At 50.6% G+C, this 22,223-nt stretch overlaps 2 protein-coding genes across 4 annotated transcripts; one reads left to right on the top strand and one right to left on the bottom strand.

Moving 5' to 3' along the window:
• Positions 1 to 2,076: 2,076 nt before the first annotated feature.
• On the top strand, positions 2,077 to 10,986 carry LOC531692 (cystatin-13). Of its 3 annotated transcripts, none has more exons than XM_059892946.1 (4): positions 2,077 to 2,297; positions 3,218 to 3,537; positions 8,787 to 8,900; positions 9,569 to 10,284. In XM_059892946.1, exons 2-4 carry the CDS (start codon positions 3,310 to 3,312, stop codon positions 9,569 to 9,571), a joined length of 345 nt encoding a protein of 114 aa, XP_059748929.1. In that variant the 5' UTR covers positions 2,077 to 2,297; positions 3,218 to 3,309; the 3' UTR covers positions 9,572 to 10,284. The 3 variants fall into 3 exon arrangements, with proteins under 3 accessions (XP_059748929.1, XP_010809610.1, XP_024856817.1); XM_010811308.4 differs by lacking the exon at positions 9,569 to 10,284 and adding an exon at positions 10,814 to 10,986 and having other exon boundaries at positions 2,078 to 2,297; XM_025001049.2 differs by lacking the exon at positions 9,569 to 10,284 and adding an exon at positions 10,814 to 10,986 and having other exon boundaries at positions 2,078 to 2,297; positions 3,221 to 3,537.
• Positions 10,987 to 15,602: 4,616 nt separating this feature from the next.
• Positions 15,603 to 18,382, bottom strand: LOC781567 (cystatin-9). The gene is given in 4 exon segments (XM_005228547.4): positions 15,603 to 15,719; positions 15,722 to 15,736; positions 16,507 to 16,637; positions 18,136 to 18,382. Coding segments are annotated over 4 exon segments (471 nt in total). The 3' UTR covers positions 15,603 to 15,641.
• Positions 18,383 to 22,223: the final 3,841 nt, after the last annotated feature.

Genomic DNA, 22,223 nt, shown 5'->3' on the forward strand with positions numbered 1-22,223 from the left:
ACCCAGGACTGATCTCCTTTAGGATAGACTTGTTGGATTTCCTTGCAGTCCAAGGGACTCTAAAATGGTGATCATCAAAAACAGAGGTCATAACCAGTGCTGGCATAGATGTAAAATGGGAACCCCCAGACACTGCCCATGGGAGTGCAAAATGCTATAGCCATTTTGGGAAATCACCTAGTAGGTTCTCAAAAAGTTAAATATAGAATTCAGGTAACTCAGTAACTCAGTGTATACCTGAGAGAAATAAAAGCATACGTCCACACAAAAGCCCGAATAAAGATGCTTGGAGCAATACTAGTCATAATAGCCAAGAAGTAGACACAACCCTCATGTCCACTCATTGGTGAATGGATAGATATAACACAGTACACACATATGCAGTTCAGTTCAGTTCAGTCGCTCAGTCGTGTCCTACTCCTTGTGACCCACGAATCGCAGCACGCCAGGCCTCTCTGTCCATCACAAACTCCCGGAGTTCACCCAGACTCACATCCATCGAGTCAGTGATGCCATCCAGCCATCTCATCCTCCGTCGTCCCCTTCTCCTCCTGACCCCAATCCCTCCCAGCATCAGAGTCTTTTCCAGTGAGTCAACTCTTCGCATGAGGTGGCCAAAGTACTGGAGTTTCAGCTTTAGCATCATTCCTTCCAAAGAAATCCCAGGGCTGATCTCCTTCAGAATGGACTGGCTGGATCTCCTTGAAGTCCAAGGGACTCTCAAGAGTCTTCTCCAACACCACAGTTCAAAAGCATCAATTCTTCGGCGTTCAGCCTTCTTCACAGTCCAACTCTCACATCCATACATGACCACTGGAGTAAGCGTCTTTTAATTTCATGGCTGCAGTCACCACCTGCAGTGATTTTGGAGCCCCCCAAATTAAGTCTGTCACTGTTTCTGCATATAAGTTATATGTACTCTGCATGTAAGTTAAATAAGCAAGGTGACAATATACAGCCTTGGTGTACTCTTTCCCGATTTGGAACCAGTCTGTTGTTCCATGTCCAGTTCTAACTTTTGCTTCTTGACCTGCATACAGATTTCTCAGAAGACAGGTCAGGTGGTCTGGTATTCTCATCTCTTTCAGAAGTTTCTACAGTTTGTTGTGATCCAGACAGTCAAAGGCTTTGGTGTAATCAATAAAACAGAAGTAGGTGTTTTTCTGGAACTCTCTTGCTTTTTCGATGATCCAACAGATGTTGGCAATTTGATCTCTGGTTCCTCTGCCTTTTCTAAATCCACCTTGAACATCCAGAAGTGCACTGTTCACTTACTGTTGAAGCCTGGCTTGGAGAATTTTGGGCATTACTTTGCTAACATGTGAGATGAGCTTAGAAAGGGCTCCTGAATTCCAGCCCAGGATTCCGTCTCAGACATCTGACCCTTCAGCAGGTAACTTTCAGGTCTCACATGCCCTGTCTGGATCTCATCTTACAGGTCTCAGGTATGATCCTCCTTGGGCTGTATGTTATCCTGGAAAGAGAAACAGTGATTTCCCAACGTCTGAGTTCATGGAAGTCCCTCACCACAGCTGAACCAGGGCCCTGTGCTGAGAGAGACGGAGTCGTGACCGTCAGGGGAGCCTGACTCGGGATGAGAAGTACACACAGGGGAGGAAACTGGACCAAGGGAGCCCATCTGAGACAAGCCTGGAGATGTGGAGAGATGGCTGCCATCTGTCCATCCCACGGAGGGTCACACACCTGTGGCCATCGCCAGCCTTTGGCTTCGTGTCCTTGGCACTAGCCCTGGGCTCCCCTCCTGAGCGAGGAGGCCCAGGGCCCCTGAGCCTGGCTGTTTGGCGCCTCCTCCTGCCTCTAAGACCAAGGGGTCCCACAATGAGACCCTGACAGAGACTCGCTGAAGGTGGCTTCACTTCCAGCTGCCCATCCAAAGCACAGAGATTTAGAAAGTCCAGAGGCTTGGGACAGGATGGGAACTCAGTACTGGCGGCAGATGCTGTGGGCTCCCCAGTGAGTCTATGGGCTTGAAGGCAGAGGGTCCCTCGTCAGAGGGGCTGGTCACTTGGGCCGCATCAGTGGGGCAGGGCTTAGGTCACAAAGGGGCCACAGAGGTGACCACTGGCAGGGAGGGCAGCTAGGGACAGAAGCATTCGACCTTGGCCCTGACAGACACCCCAAGCAGGCACATGGCTGTGAACTGAGTGGGCCGGAAACGAGCTGGCCACAGGCGGGAGCCACCGTGCTCAGGTCCTGGGGAGGGGGAGAAGCTGCCTGAGGCCGGTGGCCAGCTCAGGGCTCAGCCACAGCATTGTGGAAAGGGCCTTGGTGCTCAGGTGGGTCTGGGGGTAGCCCTGGTGGGCAGGAGACGGCCCCGGGCGGCCGCCCATGTGCCCGGGCACATGGAGCAGGAGAGTCACCCCTGCCCCTCGTGCGTCACACTGAAGCTGCCGTGGAGCAGAGCCAGGGCGGGAAGGGATAGGTTACCGCCGGCCGGGAGGGTAGGCACCCTGTATCTGTGTGCGTCAGCCTCCCCACAGGTCAGTCTCTGGGAGGCACAGGTTTGGTTGGTGATTCCTGGCAGAGGGCACATGGCAACCCCAGATGGGCAGCTGAACTAAGACCCTGGGAGTATTTGGTGCTGGGTGTCTACACCTAGGCCCCAGGAGTCTCTTGGTTTAGACACCACATCCTCTGTTCAGCCCGGACACTTGGTCCTTACTTCTCTGGGCAAACGCACCGCCCCCCATGGATTCAGCTTTGGCTCAGGCTGCAGGCTCCTGGTCTGCCCCCGACACCCGAACCTCTGCTTCGGCCTCGAGAGCTACGTCCTATGGGTCCTTGTTGGCTGGAGGGATTCCTCTAAAGCAAAGGCGTTTCACAAGTGGCATGCCATCCCTCGTACATGTGGGCGAGACTGAGCCAGACAGCCCTGGGCTAAAGCAGACGCTCAGTCCTGGGACTCTTGCCTCCTGAGTGTAAAGGATATCTCCACGGGGCTCGGAGAGATGGGAACACAATGTGCAGGGCCTTCCACGGGCTGGAGAGACTCACCCCCACTCAGCAGACAGGTCCCAGCACAAATAGGCAGCCATTAGGAAGATCAGGGGTGTGTGTGTGTATGTGTACACAGAGGTGTGTGTCCTTCCAAAAAGGAAGCATCCGTGCTGGGCAAATGGACTGAATTACATGTCTCGCAGGTGGCTTTTTTGGGGGCAGATGATTTTAACAGTTGTTCTCCACTTTCCACCTGCAGCAGCACTGGGAGGGGCCGGTGTGGAGGCAGCAGGGCCCACTAAGCCTTGGCAGGACAGGAGGGACTCGGCCTGAACACCCATTTGAGGAGCCATGGCCAGGATCTGCCCTGGCCTGCTGCTCTGGATGACCGTGGCGGCCCTCGCGTCCAGAGGTGTCCAAGCCTGGGATTCGAAGAAGGTGACGAGGGAATTCCAAGACATCCCAGCCTCCTATGTGTACGTGCAGCAGGCGCTGTGGTTTGCCATGAAGGAGTACAACAAGGCCAGCAAGGACACGTATGTCTACAAGGTGATGAACGTTCTGAGGTCCCAGGAGCAGGTTAGTGGCTCTCGCTTCCCACCCTTTGTCCCTGTGCCCACCTTTGTGGGAGGGCCATTGTCAGCTGAGAGCAGCTGAGAGATACCTGGAGCCAAAATTTATAAACTTTAGGGGTTTGGGGAAGAAAGTTAATTAAGTTTTCTCTTTTATAATTCTGGGGTAAAACATAATATATCCATTCAAATAACTTAAAAGTAGTTATAGTCACATCAGAAAACAGGTAAGAGCACAGAGGGGCTCTTAAAGGGGCCACGTTTGGGATGGTGTGAGCAGATATCATCCACCTGAGTGTTGAAGGGGATGCGTTATAACACAGTGAACAAGCAAACAAACTCCACAGCCAGCTTTCATTGTAAGTAGGAATCAGGGCAGAAGGGAAGATTCCTTTTCTGCCTACTTAGAAATGTGAAAGAATAGGAAACTAGAAAATCACCTTTTGCAACCACCATGGTAATAACAAACTCAGGCAAAGATCAGCAATGGATCTGCCACCCAGGATGGAGAGAAGTAAAGGGAAGGGGCCATAGCTACAGGGATGGCTTGTTAATTAATTACAACCAGAACACGCTGGACAAACTGATACTACGTGCCTCTGATGGGACATCAGTGCAAGGACGTGGCATCACTTGTATACCGTGTTCTGCCCCAGATGTGTGAGGGTGCTCGTGAGGGACAATTAGACAAGTCCATGTTACAGGTGCTGCTTCCCAGGTGGTGTTCATGGTAAAGAACCCCTCTGCCAATGCAGGAGACGTAAGAGATGTGGGTTCAATCCCTGGGTCAGGAAGATCCCCTGGAGGAGGGCATGGCAACCCGTTCCAGTATTCTTGCCTGGAGAATCCCCATGGACAGAGGAGCCTGGCGGGCTACAGTCCATGGTGTTGCAAAGAGTCAGACACAACTGAACTGGCTGAGCACACACACAAGTATATTATGGGGCATTCTCTAAGACCACTTCAAAATATCAGTGCTGTAGATTTCAAGGAAAATAATACCGATGAACCTATTTGCAGGGCAGGAATAGAGACACAGACGTCGAGAATGCACTTGTGGACAGAGAGAGGGAAGGAGAGGGTGGGACAAATTGAGAGAGTAGCACTGATATATACACACTGCCATGTGTAACATAGATAGCTAGTAGGAAGGTGCTGTATAGCACAGGGAGCTCAGCTCGGTGCTCTGTGATGACGTAGGGGGTGGGATGGGGGCGTCAGAGGGGGGTTCAAGAGGGAGGGGATATATGTGTACATATAGCCAGTTCACGATGTTGTGCACCTTGTTGTACAGCAGAACCTAACACAACATTGCAAAGCAATTATACTCCAATTAAAAAATCGATAAAAATTTAAATATCAGTGCTGTGAAAGACAGAGTAGAGCAGGAAATGGATCTCATGAAAGGAAATTTAGGAAGCATGATGATAAAGGCAAGATGTGTTTCTGTGTTGTCTCTTGGATTTAAAATAATACCAGGGACTTCCCTCGTGGTCCAGTGGCTAAGACTCCGTACTCCCACTGCAGGGAACCTGGGTTCATATCCTGGTCAGCGTGCTAGATTTCACATATCACAACCAAGACGTGGTACAGCTAAATAAATAAACAAACAATAAAATAATGCCATAAAGGATGCTCTTAGAGCAGCTGGAGGTTGGAATATGGACTGTGTCTTAGAGGAACCAGCACTGTGTTTCCTGAGAAAGAGTGTTGTCCTGCTGTCTATGCAGGAGCCCAAGGTGGGGTTGTTGGGGTGCAGGAAGCAGTAGTCACGGCGGGCAGAAGGTGATGTGCTGTGGATGATGCTGGCCTGACCCACACCTCTCCTCCACTCAGCCCATCTTCCCTCCAAACTGTACTACCCACCTTCCAGCCACTGCCAACCTGCCTCCCTTTCCAGCTTCCTTACGTGGGCAGAAGTTTCACTGTGTCCTGACCCCCTAAGAGGTGGGGACACCTGGCACCCTGTCCATCTGCACAGGCTGCAGCCCTGGGCTCCCTCTGGTCCTCTCTGTAGCCCCAGTTATGTGCTTCGTGTTTTTAGGAAGCAACACCTGGGCCAGGAAGTGCGTTCCCCAATGGGTGGCTGAATTAAAACCCCACATCCCTGGGGGCTCAGACTTAATAGCTGTTCTTAATGAAGTTCCTGCCTTTCCTGGGACTAGTCCATTTTTCTTAATCTGTGCTCTCTGTTTATATAAACAGAAATAGATGGCTCTGCTTTATAGGCTGATATTTAATCTCTTGGGCTTCTCTGGTAGCTCAGTCAGTAAAGAATCCTCCTGCAATGCAAGAGGCCAAGGTTGGATCCCTAGGTCGGGAAGATGCCCTGCAGGAGGGCATGGCAACCCACTCCAGTATACTTGTCTGGAGAATCCCATGGACAGAGGAGCCTGGTGGGCTACATTCCATAGGGTCGCAAAGAGTCAGACACAGCTCAGTGGCTAAACCACCATTTAATAATAAAATAAACCAAAGACCCACATATCTCAAGACTTATATATCATTTCATACTGTTCGCTGGTTCTTTTCATGAATGTCCATTTTATTTCTTAGTTCACTGTCAGCTCTAGAATTCAGATAAGGATACAAAAGAATCAAGTGGAAACAGGTTTAAAAAGAGGCTAGGAGAGAGGTGTTTTAAGTTCACTTGAAAACATATTGAAGAAAGGAGTAAGGAAGAATACACCATCCCCAAGCAAAAGCTAAAAGAAAAATACTGGGTGACAATTCAGATAAAACGTAACAAAATACCCACAGGCCCTATAAATGGAAAATTGCTCTATTCCACTGAATGACTTAAGTTAAAACTACAAAGATATTTATCAGCAGTTGTCACTCACAGCCTGTAGCCAAATCTGGCCCATGGCCCTTCTTAGTACATCCCATGAGACATGAATGAATATAAGAAACAAAAGGAGACTATTTTGTGACATATGAAAATTATATTACACTGAAACGTATGTCCATAAATACAATTTTATTAGGACACTGCCAGGCACACGTTTTGAATGCTGTCTGGGCTGTGTCCGTGCTGCAAAGCCTGGAATATTTTCTCTCTGGCCCTTAAAGAAAAAACGGGTAGCTACCAGCTCCAGTTCACAGAGGAGGAAAACAGGCACAGAGACATTTAGAAACCTGCCAGGGTCACACAGATACTAAGAGAAGAGCCAAGATTTAAACTCAGGCTGTCTACTCTTAATCCACCAATGCTACTGCTTCTGAATGATGCCAGCTGGGCCAAAGATACAACGGTGCAGCCAGCCAGGAGGGCACGGTGTCACAAGAGGCCAGGGGAGTCAGAGAGCCCTGGCCATGGCAGGAGTGAGTGGCTGAATCCACAGCTGGACCCTCATTTGCCTCCCTTTCCTGGACAATCGGGGGCGAAGGTGGGGCTGGGGGTTGGTCAGTGGTTGTTGAGGATGATTTAAGGAAGTCTGTTTTTTTGGTAATTTTCACTTGGAAATTTACTCAAATACAAAGCACTCATTCTCAGTTGGGCATAGATTTTTGCTCTTCAGGGCATTTTTGGCCATAGCCTGAGATGTTTCTGGTCATCACAACTGAAGAGGCTGCTACTGAGATTTGAGGAACGGAGTCCAGGAATGTGGGTCATTATGCCTCAGGCATAGCACGGCCCCCACAGCCAAGAAATTCAAATGCCAACAGCCCCAAATGCCAACAGCACTGGGAAACTTGATATCCAGTCCTGGAAATGGAGAAGGCAATGGCACCCCACTCCAGTACTCTTGCCTGGAAAATCCCATGGACGGAGGAGCCTGGTAGGCTGCAGTCCATGGGGTCGCTAAGAGTCAGACACGACTGAGCGACTTCACTTTCACTTTTCACCTTCATGCATTGGAGAAGGAAATGGCAACCCACTCCAGTGTTCTTGCCTGGAGAATCCCAGGGACAGAGAAGCCTGTTGGCTGCCGTCTATGGGGTCGCACAGAGTTGGACACAACTGAAGCGACTTAGCAACAGCAGCAGTCCTGAAAAATGTGCTTGGGGTACACTTGGAAGTAGTTTTGAAAGTGACCACTGATTTCTTTACATCCCCCACAGACATCGATCCTGGTGGGCACACCTGCAGGTGTCATTTCATACACTTAGTGCATAGCTGAAAATTTTAAAGTATGTTTTATACTCATGAAACCATACTTAGATTTCTGCCTACACCCATTTTGTTCAATGCCCAGGTGACTTTTCCAGAACTTCCAAAATATTTACTCTATTTTCTGAATTATCTCTTATTCTTCTGCACTCAGGTACAGAATCTAACTAACCTGGTCATTCTCTTTAAATATTCTTTCCTTAAAGTCTTATAAACTTTGTTTTCCTTTTCAGATTGTTTTTATGTCCTGGCTATTGTACATAGTGCTGCAGCGGAACATTGGGGTACATGTGTCTTTTTGAATGATGGTTTTCTCAGGATATATGCCCAGGAGTAGGATTGCTGGGCCATATGCAAACTCTATGCTTAGTTTTTTAAAGTCATCTTCATACTAATCTCTATAGTGGTTGTATCAACTTACATTCTCACCAATAGTGTAGAGGGGTTCCCTTTTCTCCACACCCTTTCTAGCATTTTTGTTTGTAGGTTTTTTGATGATGGCTATTCTGACCTGTGCGAGGTGATACTTCATTGTAGTTTTGATTTGCATTTCTCTAATGTATAGTAAGGTCAAGCATCTTTTCATTCTTCAATCATGGGAGTGGACATTTACCATTGCTCATCTGGGTTTCTTTGTGAGGCCTCCTTGAGTACAGGGCTATGGTGGGCTCTGGACAGGGTAGGCGGTGGTGAGGGGAGATGCCTGGAAAGTCAGGAATTTGGGAGGGTGTATGACATGGAATAAGGTGTAGATAACTAAAACTGCCAAAGGGAAGCAATATATTCTAAGTGGATTTCACTGAAAATGTTGATTCTTTCCCAAGCTCCGGTGAACAAACCATTAGTTTTCCCAGAAAAATGGTCTTTAGGAAATAGCTTTCTTGATTTATCTCGGTGAGAGCTGTCATTGCTTTAAAATTAAATATCATAATGAAAAAGATCGAGAAACAGAGAGACAGAGAGAACAAGGTAAGGACCACTTCTGCGTTACCCCAAAACTCTGTCCAAAGAAACTATAGGAGGGAGGGAGGTGGGGAGACGTCCTTTGCCCCAAGCAGTCAATGACATGTTTGTTTGTCAGAAATGACAACTGATGCCACATATTCTTTGATGATCTCTAACTTGAAATGATTCACGGACAGGTCACGGATAGTTTGGATTACCTTCTTGAAGTCGAAATTGAGCGGACACAGTGCAAGAAAATTTCAGGGAAAACTGAAAACTGTTCAGCACAAGAGGATCCCCAAATGCAGAAGGTAGGTGCTGAGACAGCCTTCAGCAACCTTGAATTATCTTGCTTGAAATCACTCATTAGCCTCCGGATAGTCTTTCCCATCTCTGCCCTTACAGGGCTCATGCAACTCTTAGAGATTCCCCATTTCAGATCTCCTATAGGTTTTGAGCTTATCTGTTTTCTTTATTGAGTCTTATAAAAGAAGAAAGGGTAACTATCTGATCTCCTTGGGGAAAGGTTTTAAAACCTGGTATTATTTTAAATAGTTATAGGCCTGGTTCATGGAAGGTAGGAAATTTAAAAATTTTCCAAAGTATTAAGTAGCTGAAAATCAACTACAGAAGAAAAAAACAAAATCAGCTATAACTACCCTTATGGAAAATTTACTGCTGTCAACTTATTGTTATATATCCTAGTTTTTTTTTATATTTTATATTTGTGTTTTGTGTAGTAGGGAATTGCACTGTATACTATTCCATAATTTAGATTTTTACTTAATAATAAAATATAAGAATTTCTGAAACTGTACAGTTACTTGAGGGCAGTGCCACTGCAGACAGAGACTACAGCCATGAAATTAAAAGATGCTTTCTTCTTGGGAGAAAAGTGATGACAAACTTAGTGTATTAAAAAGCAGAGACATCACTCTGCTAACAAAGGTCCATATAGTCAAAGCTATTGTTTTTCCAGTAGTCATGTACAGATTTGAGAGTTGGACCATAAAGAAGGCCGAAAAAATTGATGTTTTCAAACTGTGGTGCTGCAGAAGACTCTTGAGAGTCCCTTGGACTTCAAGGAGATCCAACCAGCCCATCCTAAAGGAAATCAATTCTGACTATTCATTGGAAGGACTGATGCTGAAGCTGAAACTCCAATACTTTGACTGGCTGAAGTGAAGAACCAACTTATTGGAAAAGACCCTGACACTGGGAAAGATTGAAGGTGGGAAGAGAAGGGGACAACAGAGGATGAGATGGTTGGATGGCATCACCGACTCAATGGACATGAGTCTGAGCAAGCTTTGGGAGATAGTGAAGGACAGGGAAGCCTGGGATGCTGCAGTCCATGGGGTCACAAGGGGTCAGACGCAAATTAGAGACTGAACAACTAGAACAACTAATATGTTCCCCAACACTGCCAGGAACCAGCTCAACTCATCCTGATCCCCTGCAACCTGGACGCCCCCCCAGTCTGGATTCAGTTCCTCCATGGCCAGTTTGGGTTCCTGGTTGCTTGGTCCTTTCTCCCCCTCTACCTGACCCCTTAGTTCTTTGTATCTTACACAACTTCAGTTCTACTGAGCGCCACGTTGATGTAATGGAGGTTTTCTCACTTTATATTTTCATTCTGATTGAATAAAGATTTTAGGCGAGGAGAGGGACAGAGTGATCTCACCCAGGTCAGAAGCTGGGAGCACTGCTCCTTCTTCAGGCCCTGTGTCTCCTCCCAGCTCCACAGCTGCAAGCTTTTCCTGGTGGGACCTGGCCAGATTCTGATCCCCTTTTCAAAGCCTGTAGGACCCCGACTATTCTTGTGGTTCTGCCTCCCCTGGGAAGGACCCACTGGGCCCTCCATGCAGCATGGGGTCTCCAGGGGCTGCAGGAAATCTGTGTGGGGTGGTGGCGGGGGAAGTCCAGAGCTGGACAGGAGGATTTCTCCAGGCTAATTCATCCTGGGCTCCAATGCTTGCTCTCCTGGAGCAAAAGGAGCCCTGACTGTGATGGCCTCATATCACAGGGACATGAACCCAAGTGGCACTCATCTCAGTTGTGAAGCTGTCTCCTCAGCCACCAGGTCAACTGTTCAGGGGCCTGTAGGAGCATGACTGGCCCCTCCTTAAGCCAAATCTTGACACCTGGAAATAGGACCTTCTGGTTTTCTTTTTTGGGGGAATTTTTCTTGCTTATGAGTTATTATTCTTTTTATCTCTTCCAGGCATTTTATTGCACCTTTATTGTGGCATCCAAACCCTGGAAATTTGAACTCCAGATGCTAAAGAAAGAATGCAGTCCTATCTAATGGTCAGCTAGCCACTCTACAGCTCTCATGTGCATTTCAAGAAGTGAAGATACTTGTAAAACACTTAAATAACACATCTGACCTCTCAACTTCCCTTTTGTGGCCTGCTTGCTTTTTGTGCATTCTCCAGGTGCGAAGGCTATGGATGCGGTGCTGGTAGGGTAGCATCTTCTGCTTGGTCAGTGCATTTACCAGCGGGGACAGTCTGCTCCCAATGAATGGAAGAGAATGTGAACCTGTTACTGTATTTCACTGAGGTCTGGGCACAAATTACTTTCCACTGACAGCTCTTTGTGTGGAACTAACAGGAAGCCCCACTCCTCCATTGCTTTAGGTGGGGAATTTCTGCAAGGCCCTGAGGATGCATTGAGAATGTCTGTCCACAGATTTCCATGGATTTCCACGGAAAGCTCCCTCCCAGGGCTGCAGAAGGCACAGTGTCATGGCTTCAGCCATAGTTTTAACCCCTCCCGATCCAACCTGGGAGGTAGTTGGGTGATTGGGAGACTTGTGTTTTACTTTCGTTTTTGAATTGAGGCAGGGAAATGAGAGTGATGGTGCAGGAAGAGAAAGCTGCATTTGGGCATGTGCCTGTGCATGTGTGTGTGTACTCAACTCGTATGTGTGCTCGCACAGAGTGGGAAGTATGATCTAATGCCTTATAACTGATCACCCTACCCTTGGTGCCTCAAGCAATTTATCTATTTCGCTGTGGTGTCTGTGGGTCAGGGATCTGGGGTGGTTTGGCTGGTGTCACCTCTCCAGAGGTCACTCTCAGGCTCTCATGGCATGCCATGGTCTGAAGGTGAGCCTGGCTCTGGGGAGCCCACTCCCAAGGTGGCTTGCCCTTGTGGCTACTGGCTGGTGTTGGCTGTGGGCAAGTGGTCTCTGCTGTCCTCTGTGAGGGTCTGTCTGCACAGCCGCTGTGTACTGGGTGAGGCGGACGGCTTCCCCCAGACAGAGTGTCTGAAAGTCCAGGTTGGAAGCCATGGCACTCTCGGTGGCCCAGCGTCGGAGGTAACACAATGTCACCTCTTTGGGTTGTTGGCCACCTTGATTAACTTCAGTTCAGTGTGGGAGAGAGGGCTGCGAGGTGTGGCAACCAGGAGATGCCAATCAGGGGAGGCTCCTACCGTGTGTGTGTGTGTGTGTGTGTGTGTGTGTGTGTATCTGTCTGTCTGTCTGTCTGTCTGTGTGTCTGTGCATAAGGCTGGGCTGAGATGGTGAAGTGAATTAACAAATGAAAAAAAAGCACTTTCCAGAACATAGTGGTGGATACAACAGCCCTGGAGGGCAGGTCAGGGCCAGCCAGGTAAGTGTGAACAAGCACACAGGAGCAGGTGGGTACCTACCTGACTGCCGGGTGAATCTCCTGGGACTTCTCCTCCTGCAGAACCCACAGTGGGCACCTTGTGTGGGGCAGACTGGCCAGTGAGGGATCTGAAGCTCCTGAGAGGAGCCTGCAGCCATTGCAGGACTTGGGAGAGAAACACCTCAGTTCTTTTTTTTAGTAAAGTACAGTGTAATTGACATACAACACTGTTAGTTCCAAGTGTAGAACTTACAGTGATGCAATATTTCTCTATGTTACAAAGTGATGGCCACCATAACTCTAGTTACCATCTGTTATCCTCCAAAGGTATTAACAACATTATTGACTGTGTTTCCATGCTGGATGGTTCAGCTTCGTGACTCATTCATACCTAGAAGGTTGTCCCTCTTCATCTGTCATAGCCATTTCACTGCTTGTCAGCATACGTCATCAAGGATTTGGGGGGGGTGGAAATAAAAACTCACAAGCACATTTCCCAGCAGAACATGTTGCTTTCCAGGGCTGACTACAGCAAGAGGAACCCAGAGTCCAAATCCCAGGGTGACTCTAGGCCCCTGGGGGTCTGTGGACCAGGAGGGGAGATGCAGCCTGGGGAGCTGACTGAGGCCAAGGAGGTCCCACAGCTGGTCCTGCCCATCACTTGACAGCCCTGCCCCCACCCCTGTTTCCACGGGTGAGGTCCAGGGAATCTGCAGAGATAAGGTCTCCACTTGCTTGTTCCTTTGTGTTCAATCCTTATTTATTCAACCCCGAATATTCATTGGAAGGACTGGTGCTGAGGCTGACGTACCAATATTTTGGCCACCTGATGTGGAGAGCTGACTCACTGGAAAAGACCCTGATGCTGGGAAAGATTGAGGGCAGGAAGCGAAGGGGGCAACAGAGGATGCAATGGTTGGATGGCATCACCGACTCAGTGGACATGAGTTTGAGCAAACTCCAGGAGATAGGACAAGGAAGAGTGGCATGCTGCAGTCCATGGGGTGACAAAGATTCGGACATGACACTGAGCGACTGAACAACAGCAAGGGCTCTTCCTGGACCCTGACACCTGGGAAAGCTGAGGAAAGTGTCGAAATGTTTCCTTGCAGATGAGAAAGTGGCCACAGAGCAAAGCACAGGATCTAGAGGTAACACATTGGCCATTGATGCTGTACTTCCTTCCATGGCTCTCTCAGGACCCAGCTGTCAGCCTTGGTGATGGCGCCTAGGGCCAGCAGGTTAGCAGCTGGGAAGGCAGAGACCACTCTATAGTCTTGTTTCTGGAGAGGGTGCGCCTGCCTGAGCTGTGGGTGAGGCTTGGGGCCCAGCCACTTCGCCTCTACTGGGGGGGATGGGGTTGTTGCCCAGGGAGGGACAGCTGGGCCAGAAACCCACTCCCATGATTCCTCAGCACACAGATTCCGGACGGAGGAAGGGGCCAGGTCGTGCCATCCCAGGCGAGGTGCACAGGGCCAGGGAGGGAGCTCCTCCCTCCACGATGAGTCCCTCCATCCACACCTGGGCTCACGAAGCCAAGCACTCCCAGGGGCCCTCCCTTCTGGACAAGTGGGGCCAGTGGGGCCAGACAAAGCCAGGCCCTGCAGCCCCCTGCAGAGGCAGGACCACTGACACAGCCCCACTCCCGTGGGCTGACAGCAGCAGCGTCGTCCAAGTGGAAACACCGAAGCCCTCAGTACTTATAGTGGGAATTTCTGATAATGTACTTTCACAGCCTTGGGAAATTTCATAGAAATAGCACCTGGAAAAACAGCATATATCAAGAAACTGTGTTGATGATTATTTTCCACGTTTTTCTTAGAATAATAGTCTTGTTACAGACCCCAAGGCCAAACCCAGAAGGGAGTATGATTGGGACCATGAAAGCATGGACCTTGGAACACTGGGTCAGCATCAGGCATGAACACTGCCTACGCACTTGCTAACTGTTCCCAAAAATTTCCCAGAAGGGAACAGCTCAGGGTAAAAACAAGGAGATCTGGACTATGTCAATGTAGTGTCTTAGGAAAGATAGGTCAAAGAAAGCCTTGTAGTCTGCAATCGGAAATAAAAGCTGGACTCCGAGTGGACTTTGCACCTCAGTCCAATAGAGGCAGCAGGTCCCCTGACACTGCACCGGCTTTCATGTTCTGTTTTCAATCTCATCGCTTGCTCCTGGACCTTTAGGGCAACAAGTACCCCTCTTGGTAGCCCTGCCACTGCCCCAGGAAAGGGGTGAGCTCATGAAGGGCCAGCAGCTTCCCCACTCTGGAGTGACCCCAGGGAGACCCTTCCCAGGAGCTGCTTGAGGGGAAAAGTGGGGTTGATTCCTTGGAAACATGATGGGGATCACAGTGCCTAAAGGACCCTGAAAGCTTCCTTTGATGGAAGAGCCAGGAGCCAGGAAAGGCCTTGGAAGGAGCAGAAGAAGGGGTCAGGGAGGGTTGTGGAGAAGAACCAGTGGGGTCTGTGACCAGGTGGCAGGGGACAAGCACACAGCTGTGCCCACACTGAGCGGTGCCCGCCAACAGTGAGGATGCCTGCCAACAGTGAGGATGCCTGAAGCCGGGCTCCCTTCAGCCCTGCCCAAGCCCCGGGCTGGGAAGCCAGTCAACCCTGGGTGGAGGACACTCACATGCTGAAGAGTTCTCACACCACAAGACTGGCCCCTTCCCCAGGAAAGCCTGCCGCACACACGGGAGCAGGTACTGACCTGAGAGGTGATCGCGGGCAAAGGGCTTTCCCTGGGGCTCAGCGGGAAAGAATCTGTCTGCCGTGCCAGGAGCCACGGGTGACACAGGCTCGATCCCTGGGTCAGGAAGATCCCCTGGAGGAGGGCATGGCAACCCACTCCAGGATTCTTGCCTGGAGAATCCCAAGGACAGAGGAGCCTGGTGGGCTACAGTCCATAGGGTCACAAAGAATTAGACACAACTGAAGTGACTGAGCATGCATGCTCACTCAGGCCACACAGGGAGGAAGGGAAGAGGGGAGAAGGACCACACGACTGCTACCTAGAGTCCCAAGGCAACCACGGGCTTCTCCAGCAAACCGCCCTCTGAAGGGCTGCCCTGGGGCAGGGATGCTGAAGCCAGAGACAGAGCCCAGATGCACCTGTGCAGGTTGTTCCACCTGTGGTGGCTCAGGTGTGTGAAGGGGAGAGACCCACCCCCATGCCCAGCCAGCTGCCCTGATGGAAGGACGGCCCCAGCTGCCCAGCTCCCACCCTCTGGAACCAGGCTGCACAAGGCTGCTTGCAATGCTGACGTTTAATGACCAGTTCTACGGGGTGACATGGACAAGGAGGCGTGTCCACATGGCCTGGGTGCGACACCCAGACAGGTACTCATCCAGAGAACAGAACCAGAGCCGCTTAGACACTGAAGGGACACGACAAGGTGGCAGGGGTGCCCCCCAGGCTGGGGTGTGGTCTCACTCAGCAGAGCCCTCCAAGCAGGTGTCATTCAGAAGTTTAAACTTTGTTCTCCATGGGTCAGTGGCAATCGTAAAGTAAAGCAGATGTCAGTCTGTGGGAACAAGCACAGGGACAGAGTGTGGGGAGGCGGCCTCAGGAAGCTGGTGTCTCCAGCTCTAAAGCCGTACCCACCCTACCTACCTACCCCGGGTGGCCCCCAGGAGCAGCCCCAAGCTCATCCTAGATCTTCCTGACCTGGGACCCTCTGCTGACCCCAGAGGCACCTGGGTCACTCTGGCCTTCCAGCCCTGTGATCTCCAGGGACTCCTCCCCCCGACACCAGGATGCCCCACACAATCCACGCCCCCAGTGTCCCACTGGGTCCTCTGACCTGACCCGGGCTTGTTCAGGGGCTGGGCTCACTCCCCTTGTCACTTGGAGCAGTAGCAGCAGGGCAGGGCCTGGGAGGGAGGGCATGGGGACTCAGCCTCCATCTGTCCAGCTCTGGGCAGGAGGACCACTCAGCCACGGACATGCTGCCCCTCCCTCACACACTCCTTCTCCTGAAGGCGGGGCGGGGTGGTGGGTGACGACCAGGGAGGGGACATCTCATCTTCCACCCAGGGACCCAGACCACGTGGTCAGGAACAATCTAACCCCAGGGAGACCTGGGATGTAGCAGCAGAAATGGGACCAGTGAGCAGACAGGCCAGGGGCATACGAGTGACCAGTGACCCCTGGGCTGGCGTGCCTGGCTGGCCTCCATCCTGCAGACGACCCCTCGGTGTCCTTTGGAATGCCATCATCATCACTCCCCACACCGCCTGCCCTGATGCAGTGTCCACGGCCCTGTAACCTGATGGCAGCCAGTGTGTATCTTACATTGTTCACGTCTGGAGTTGCTTGAAAAGGACAGTTGCCGATGCCTTCGTCAAATTTCCTGCACCTGGTTCGGGCAAACTCCAGCTCCATGTAGAATACCAGGCCAATGTCCACCTGGGTTTGGACAGACACTGAAGTGGACATATCCCTCCTGCCCCCTTACGTACCTGGCAGGTAGACCCACACAGTGGGGCAGGACAGGGGTCTTTGCAGGAGGGGCTTGACTGCCAGCTTACTGGATATATCTGGGCTGAGAAATGGATATTCCCTTTTGCGCCCTGTTGTCACTACTTTCACCTGTCCTACAGCGAGGAAGGAGCCCCATGGAGCTGCAGTATGCTCTCACACACGCATGCACACTCAGGCACACACAAGCACACACAGGACGGGGAGTGCTCCTTCTGCAGAATGTTCTTGGCATTTCTGTCTGCAGCCCACATGAAAACCACATACCCCTGGTTACATTCTGTACAGATTCCATTGCTAGGAGAATGTTTTAGGATGAAGAACGCCATCTGGGATGATTATAAATCACACTGGATCACTGAAACGTGGACATCACCATATGTAAATTAGATGACCAGGGCATGTTCGCTGCATGCAGCAGGGCACCCAAAGCTGGGACTCTGGGACAACCCAGAGGGAGGGGGTGGGGAGGGAGGTGGGGGTGGGGTTCACGATGAGGGGGATACATGTATACCTGTGGCCGATTCATGTTGATGTATGATAAAGACCATCACAATATTATAAAGCAATTATCCTCCAATTAAATACATTAATTTAAAAAATCACACTGGATCCATGTAGACGGAGGCCCAGAAGGAGCCCACAGCATGTGGACTCCGAGGAGAGGCTGTGAGCTCCCAGAGGCCCCTCAGAACCAGGGGCCGTGGCTCCTGACACTCCAGGCGCTTTCCTCCCCACCCTGCTATTTGTACGTCTCTGTCTCTTTCTTTTTCTCTCTCTCTGTTTTGTAAATTAACCTCTTAATGTTATTTCCTTGAAATCTTTTCTGAATCTCTTTAATATTTTCTGTCTGCCTGTTAAAAAAAAAAAAAGCTAAGTAGCTTTATCCCCTTACAGTCTATATTTTGGTCATTCTTCTTTAAACAAGCTCAAATATAATGAAAACTGAAAATACATTTTACATGTGAGTAGACTGATGGAGCAGAGAAGGCAATGGCAACCCACTCCAGTACTCTTGCCTGGAAAATCCCATGGACGGAGGAGCCTTGTAGGCTGAAGTCCATGGGGTCACTAAGAGTCGGACACGACTGAGAAACTTCACTTTCACTTTTCACTTTCATGCATTGGAGGAGGAAATGGCAACCCACTCCAGTGTTCTTGCCTGGAGAATCCCAGGGATGGGGGAGCCTGGTGGGCTGCCGTCTATGGGGTCACACAGAGTCAGACACGACTGAAGCGACTTAGCAGCAGCAGCAGCAGACTGATGGAGATTTAAAACCCTCCCAAGTTATTTCTTTTCTAAAAACTGAAACTAACCCAACAGGTTGTATTTCCCTCTATTTTATGGACTTCAGATGATGATCAAGACCCCTTGTTAAGCACCCCCAACCCCTACCAGACCCTCATTAACAGCAGGTATGCACCAGCAGCAGGGGAGGGTACCTACAGGATCCTTCCACCACCGCAGTACATGCACCACTTTGTAGGCGTTTCTGCCCTGGCTCATCAGGTTGTACATGTGCAAGGCATACTCCACGGTGGCAGGGAGGTAGTTCTTCAAGAATCTCTGGTCGTCATTTCACTCTTTCTCTGTGGGACCGCAGATGTGACTCCCCAGGAGCCAGGGACCTAAGAGAAGCAGGAGCAGGGTCCAGGGCTGAGCCCACCTGCACCTCCCCTATCGGCCCATCATGGCTGCTGCCCCCAGGCACCAAGGCTTCACCCTTCCCATCTCCGGCTTCCACCTGGCCTTCCTGGGTGTGGGTCCAGTCTATCTGCTCCAGGACATACTCTCCCCTGGTCCACCCCTCTGGTCTGATACCCTGTCCCTTCCCTCTCGTGACCCTGCCTCCTCCATCTCAAGCTGATAACATTGCCTCCTGTCCAGGAGAGAGAGGGAGACCCAGGCAGGGTGGGTTGGGAAGGACCAACCGTGGAGGAGGGTCCACTGCTGCTAAACTCCAGCCACACGCCCACCTTGGCATTTCACAGGGGTCAGAGGCTTATGGGGTACCCCAGACTTGGATGCTGAAGGGTTCTGGGACACAGCAGCAGGTGAGGGTCGGAGAGACCAGGACAGACAGAGCCAAAGAGGATGAGTGGCCCAGAGTCAGCTTGTGGGTTACAGAAGGTGGTCTGCAATGGCTGGGAAGGATTCTAAAAGGCCTGCTTGAGAATCACTGGCCTGGAATGTGGGGGCTTTGTCTCTGTAGGGAACAGGCTTCCCTGGGCTTCTATTTCCTTGGTGCTCCTCCCCTGCTGCAGGCAGACTGGCCTCATGACAGAGACACGAGGAAGGAAGGAGGTGATGACAGCGGTCGTCGGCCACAGGCCAGGGAAGGGCGCCCGTGGTCGCAGCCTCGAAGGGGGAGAGGGGTTGGCAAAACTGGGCATTGGACTGGGAATCAAATTCCAGGGGAGTCAGTGACAGAGGAGGGAGCTAGGGGATCCAAAGACACCACATTATCAGTGCCTGGTCATTTTATCATGAACACAGCCAGGTACAAGTGCTACCAGTTACAGAGCTCTGACAAAGGGGTGACGAGGGATGTGAAGAAGCCACATCCAGGTCCGTGACACTCCCATGGGCTCATCAGGACAGCCATGTGAAGACCCCAGGAGTGATTTCAGCCCCATAATTATCAAGGACCCCTGAGTGTCATCTGGGGGGAAGGCTAACAAGAGAGGGTGGGGCACAAGACTCGGGCAGGGGATTGCCAGGAGCCCTGGATGAAAGTGAAGGACGGATCCCTCCTCCTCCAGCCTGTCCACCTGGGTCACCCCAATGCCCTCCCCTCACTCCCTGGGGACAAGACTGGCACCCCCAGTAGCCCCACACAGAGTGGGCTCCCCACATGAGGGAGCTGCTGCCACTGTCCCTTCTGGACCTCAGAACCATGGGGGTAGCCAAGCCAGGTTCCTGCTCACATTAGGACACGCACGCAGACTTGTCCCCACTAAGTGTAGAAATCCATAGAAGCATCTTCCTGTGGACCAATTTCCCACTTCCATCACTAGTCAAACGGCACCTTGAAGAAAGTCCACGGCACTGGTCCAGCTCATGACAGGATGGAGTGCTGTGGCCGCCATAGCAACTGAGCCTTGGGATGGGCAAAAGAGACCTCATCCATCACCAGCTCTAATGCTCCAAAGGATAAAGATAATGTGGTATGAATACACATGGAATACTTCTCAGCCATAAAAAAGGGCCCCGTTCTTCTAATGCAGCAATGTCAATGGATATAGAGAATATTACGCTGAGAGATATAAGTGAGAGAGAAAGAAACATGCTCTGTGTCAGCCTACATGCGGAACCCCCAATATTAATTCAAACAAATCTGTATGAAAAACAGAAGCAGATTCATTGATACAGGAAGAAACTAGTGGTTACCAGTACAGAGAAGAAGGAGGAGGGGCAAATTGGAGGTAAGGGATTAAGACAGACGAAGTACACAGTATACAATAGATAAGCAACAAAGATGCATTGCATAACACAGGGAAATACATTTGTTTTCTTGTAATAACTTTGAGTGGAGTACTCTTGATGAGGGTGAAAGAGGAGAGTGAAAAAGCTGGCTTAAAATTCAACATTCAAAAAACTGAGATCATGGCATCTAGTCCCATCACTTTCTGGCAAATAGATGGGTAAAAAGTGGAAACAGTGTCCGATTTTATTTTCGTGGGCTCCAAAATCATTACAGACAATGACCACATCCGTGAAATTAAAAGATGCTTGCTTCTTGGAAGGAGAGCTTTGACAAATCCAGACAGCATACTAAAAAGCAGAGATATTGCTTTGCTGACAAATGTTCCATATGGACAAAGCTATGGTTTTTTTCAGTAGTCGTGTACAGATGTGAGAGTTGGATCATAAAGAAGGCTGAGCACCAAAGAACTGATGCTTTCGAACTGTGGTTTTGGAGAAGAATCTTGAGAGTCCCTTGGACAGTAAGGAGATCAAACCAGCCAATCCTAAAGGAAATCAACCCTGAATATTCATTGGAAGGACTGATGCTGAAGCTGAAGCTCCAATACTTTGGCCACCTGATGCGAAGAGCCAACTCATTGGAAAAGACCCTGATGCTGGGGAAGATTGAAGGCAGGACGAGAAGGGGGCAACAGAGGATAAAATGATTGGATGGCATCACCACCTCACTGGACATGAGTTTGAACAAATGTGAAGGACAGGTAAGCCTGGCTGGTTGCACTCCATGGGGTTGCAAAGAGTTGGACATGACTTAGTGACTGAACAACAACAATAGCAACAATGTATATACACCTCTGTGTGCGTGTGTTAGTTGCTCAGTCCTGTCCCACCACTAATAATAAATCAACTATAATTCAATAAAAAATGTATAGAAAAAATTTTCACCCTAAGATTCCTTGTAATAGCTGTAATTAGAAAATTTTCAATTCTCAGGCATTGACTAAATATGAGAATGAGTTTTGAGTTTTAGGAAGACACCAGCTCTGAGACTGTCTGTGCCAGGGGCAGGAAGGGGACAGGCTGGCAGGATCAAAGCCCCACCTCTCCCCACACAGGCACCACCTACCTGCGGAGGCCGAGCTTCTGGAAACCCACTTTTTTCTCTGTCCCCAGGCATGGTAGTTTGACCCCTCCCTGATCAGTGATGCCCCCAGAAACCAGTCTCAAGCCCGCAGCCCCCAGCCCACATAAGTGCCTGACTGCTCAATGTGACTCTGCCCTGACCACTCCTGGGGGACTCTGAACTGGGCTACCCAGTCAGGTCGGCACCATCCCCTGGGAGCCAGCTAAGATGCACCTTCTCTGGGCCTGCCCGGACCTGCAGGGTAAGGATCCCGGGGATGGACAAGGCCCAGGGTCCAGGGCGTCCACAGGCCTCCATGAGTGCTGGGCCCCTCTGAAGTTCTCAAGTAGCTGTGGACGGAGCCTATATGTCTGTTGCAGAGGCACAGGCCTGAAGTCTTGTCTGGAAAGAGTGTGCTGTGTCGTGGTCCCAGGGCTGCTCTGTGCCCCTGCTGGAGGCAGTGAGGTTCTCTTCTGTGAAATGGCCCCTCGCTGCTCACAGGGAGTTGTGTGTCCCTGAGCTGTGGCCACGAGGCCCCCAGAGGGCGCCATCCCCCAGGACACAGCTCAGCTCCTGAGCACATGGGCTTCACGCTCTCTGCTTCCCCTTCACCCCTCCCCTTCCTCTGGTGACAGCCCCTGGACAAAGGGGACAGCAAGGGCCCGCTGAGTGTCATGGCCACCCCACCTGGGACACCTCTGAGGGAGGGTGTGTCTGTCAGCTGGCCAGGCCTCAGGCTGAGAACCCAGGAGCTGAGGGGTCATGTCAAGGGAGACTCAGGGATTCTGAGGGAAGCTCCTGGGTCCAGGACCTGCAAACCCTGCTCCCACCTGACCCCGGCACCCGCCCAGGGGCCTGGGAGCCCATGTTCCAGAACTCGAGGGCACTGGGGGCCACGGGGATGGGGGCACATCTGCACCTGAAAGACCCCAGCCCTCTGCTGCTTTCTCGGTGGGGACACCCTTCACCCCTAGGTGGGCC

Source organism: Bos taurus, chromosome 13 (genome assembly GCF_002263795.3).
Source record: "Bos taurus isolate L1 Dominette 01449 registration number 42190680 breed Hereford chromosome 13, ARS-UCD2.0, whole genome shotgun sequence".
Classification (NCBI taxonomy): Eukaryota; Metazoa; Chordata; class Mammalia; order Artiodactyla; family Bovidae; genus Bos; species Bos taurus.